This window comes from Austrofundulus limnaeus, unplaced genomic scaffold (assembly GCF_001266775.1).
Source record: "Austrofundulus limnaeus strain Quisiro unplaced genomic scaffold, Austrofundulus_limnaeus-1.0 Scaffold945, whole genome shotgun sequence".
NCBI lineage: Eukaryota > Metazoa > Chordata > Actinopteri > Cyprinodontiformes > Rivulidae > Austrofundulus > Austrofundulus limnaeus.
The window spans coordinates 17546-20866 of record NW_013953347.1 but is presented as its reverse complement, the minus strand read 5'-3'; the positions used below and the strand labels follow the sequence as shown (position 1 = coordinate 20866).

General features: G+C 36.9%; 1 protein-coding gene across 1 annotated transcript in view; it reads left to right on the top strand.

Annotated features, from left to right (window-relative positions):
- Positions 1–3321, top strand: part of cars1 (cysteinyl-tRNA synthetase 1) — a gene marked incomplete in the record, with an annotated part of 22221 nt that overhangs the window by 6339 nt on the left and 12561 nt on the right. The window contains 5 exon segments of the mRNA XM_014029716.1: positions 377–468; positions 660–748; positions 858–954; positions 2420–2518; positions 2872–3021. Coding sequence (XP_013885170.1) covers positions 377–468; positions 660–748; positions 858–954; positions 2420–2518; positions 2872–3021 — 527 coding nt within the window.

Sequence of the window (3321 nt, the reverse complement as noted above, 5' to 3'; positions counted from 1 at the left end):
GCCTCTACCTCAAGAGGTAGAGGAGCCAAATGTCTGGCTCACTGCTGCCAACTAGTGGTCAGAGGCTGAACTACAACATAAAAATGAAYGGCTGGCAGGAAAGTTGACATTTTAAACCTTAATAAAAAATCAATACAGGGCTTTAGAATATCGAAACAGTATCAGGAAATGAAATATCGCGATATTTCAGTGTATCGATATTTTCTTACACCCCTACATATAAAGATGTTTTCTTTGACTTTTTGTATTTAAAGGACACACATGTCACTTTAACTCATTTTAAATCTTAAAAATCAGTGTTTGCATTATTGCAGCTGCAGTTTTCTAAAGACCTAAATAAAAGTGTGAAACCAATGATTGTGTGACTTTCTTCCAGTGAAAGCGAAGCGGGTTCAGCCTCRGTGGTCTCCACCAGCAGGAACAGAGGTTCCCCAGCTGAGACTGTACAACAGCCTGACCAGAGCAAAGGTGTGTCACTCACTGTGTGTACATGTGCTACTTTTGATTGTGTGTTTTAGCTTCTATCATTAAGCTGATTTTAACCCTTTAACTGTGAACAGAAAGCTTCAGGCCCAGCTCACAGACACACCTGATCACAGACCTGGTTTTACTCCTCTGAGCTGAAATCTGCTGCAGCTGATGTCTTCTTCATGTTTCAGGAGCCGTTTGTTCCTCAGAAGGGAAAAGTTGTGACGTGGTACTGCTGCGGGCCAACCGTGTATGATGCGTCACACATGGGACATGCCAGGTAAATCCTGTTTGTCTTCAGCTGTGGCTGGTAATATAAATAACATAAATTAAATAAATTATACAAACGTGCTGACATCTGTCTGTAAAATGTTTCAATCTGTGTCCAGGTCCTACATTTCTTTTGACATCCTGCGGAGGATAATGAGGGACTACTTCAAGTATGACGTCCTGTACTGTATGAACATCACAGATATTGATGATAAAGTAAGGAGGAAACTAGAAGATCATAGATGTAATCGTTGTGTGTCGCTTCAACACTGTTGAGATCATTTCTTAATTTCTTCAGCATCTAACTTCTTCCACTATTTTTGTGCTTTTTCAACAATTCATGTATGAAAACGTTCAGCTCATTCATGTGAGGCTGCTGTGCCTTTTGGTATTTCAGTTTTTATACTTTTTTAGTTATTTCACTTTTTTAGCCACTTTTTAGCCAGCTGTCTTCAACATCCTTAAAATCCTTTAACTTGTTTCTAAATCTTTACAGAAACTTAAACAATTTGTTCTGCTTATGCTCTTTTTCACCTTCTTGTGCTAATTTTAGCTGCTTTTTAAACTTATTTTAGTTTTTTTTATGCTATTTCAGCTAAAATTCTGCTTCTTTCTACTTTTTTGTGTGTTTTACAGCTACGTTGAGCTCTTTATGCTTCCTAACAGATGCTTTCTGCTATATTCAGCTATTTGCTGAAATTTTAGCTGATGTTTAGCTGCTATTAACTAAAGTTAGCTTTTCTAAGCTAAATACATATTTTCTTGTAACTGTTACAAATTTTTTCAACAGAGTTCAGCAAACTTGTGCTCCTTATGCTAATTAAATAATTACCAGCTACTTTTTAGCTGTTTTACTGAAGATTTCAGCTGTTTTAGTTATTTTACTACAAATTATCACTTTTATGTAATTTTTTTAGCCATTTTTCAACTATAACTGTTTCAACTGTGAGCTAACTTCAAATTGTGGCTGCTACCTTTAGCTTATTTTATGCTAATTTTAGCGGTTTTATGAAACTTTAGCCATAGATCTGCTTCTTTCTGCCATTGTTCTGCTTTTTATGCTTTTTTCTGCTAACTAGTGTTATTTATGCTTCTTACAGATGTTTTCAGCTATTATCCAGATATTTTAGCTCTTAGCTGTTTTCTGTTTTCAACTAGATTTTTTACTGTTTTTCTGCAAAGTCAGGCTTTTTTGTTTCTTTCAGCTTTTCAAAGTGAGCTCACATTAACATTTTCCTTTTAAATATTTTCAGCTCGATTTCAGCAAGAAGCGTTTCCACAGGAAATGTAATTTCTCTACTTAACGTAGCTTTTATTGTTTGCTGGTTTTTTGAACAAAAGACACAAAGAACAATGTTTTGAAATGTTCTGCAGGTTAAAACAAGTTTCATTGAACCAGATCCTCAAAGATTTTATTGAGTAAAACTTTAGAGACAATAATTTTAATATTTAGTCATCTGTTTGCTCCTGTTTGGTGTTTAAAGGTTTGATTTGATAAAAGAGAAGAAAAGAAGATAAACCTTTATTGATCCCACAGTGAGGAAATGTGCACATTACTGCAGCTCAGTACAGGAGAGGCTGAGATCAAATACAGAAAGATAAATGAAAGAAAAAGAAAAACGTGATATAAAATAATAAAGGTTAATATATAAAAATTAAGAGTTTATTTCTCCTTGTTCAGATCATCACACGGGCCCGACAGAACTACCTCCTGGACCAGTACAAGGAGAAGCATCCACAAGCTGCTCAGATCCTGCAGGACGTCCTGAGCGCCAGAGAGGTGAGTCTCAGAATCTGAGACTGGGTCAGATTATAATCCAGGCATCATCCTGTACCTGCAGGGTGAGGGTGGGTACAACCATCTGTTGTTCCTCATTTTAAAAAAGGAGTTAGCGCTCATCATTTCCCTAAAAAACAGACATAAAACTTGGGCTGATACTGGTGAGTGCTGGATTGTAAAACATGACAGGAAGTCTGGATTATTGCTGTGAAACAAAGAGATGGACACTGGATCAGCAGTTTTAAAAGAATCAGTTTAAATGTTTGAGAGAACATGAACACATGAGCTGAAGTTCAGCTGTGAATCTAAACGCTGAGCTGAAAGTATTTCTTTTGTTGTTTTAATGTTGGCAGGTGTTTCAGCAGCAGCTGGGCTCCACCACAGACCCAGATAAGAAGCAGATGTTGGAGCGTCTGGACGCCGCCGTCACCTCGGCTCTGCAGCCTCTGCAGGCGGCCGTGGAGGAGAAGGCAGCAGCTGAAGTGCTGCAACCTTTGGCTCAGGTGAGACTGAGCTGTTTACTTTAAAACACCTGCACTTTTTCTCACAGGCTTCCTCAGGTTCCTGCAGGTCCTTATTAAAAACACTGAATTCATCTATCTAAAAATAAAGCCTTAATTAGCTTTAAAATGTCTTCAGAAGTCTTAAAAATGTTAACACGTTGTAAATAGGATGATTTTAATTTGTCTCAAATATTAAAATAATTGGTAACATTTATTTATTTAAATATTTACATGCAGACACCTTTGACATCACTTCCTGTTATTTCCAATGCAAATATCTCAACAACTGTTCATCTCAGC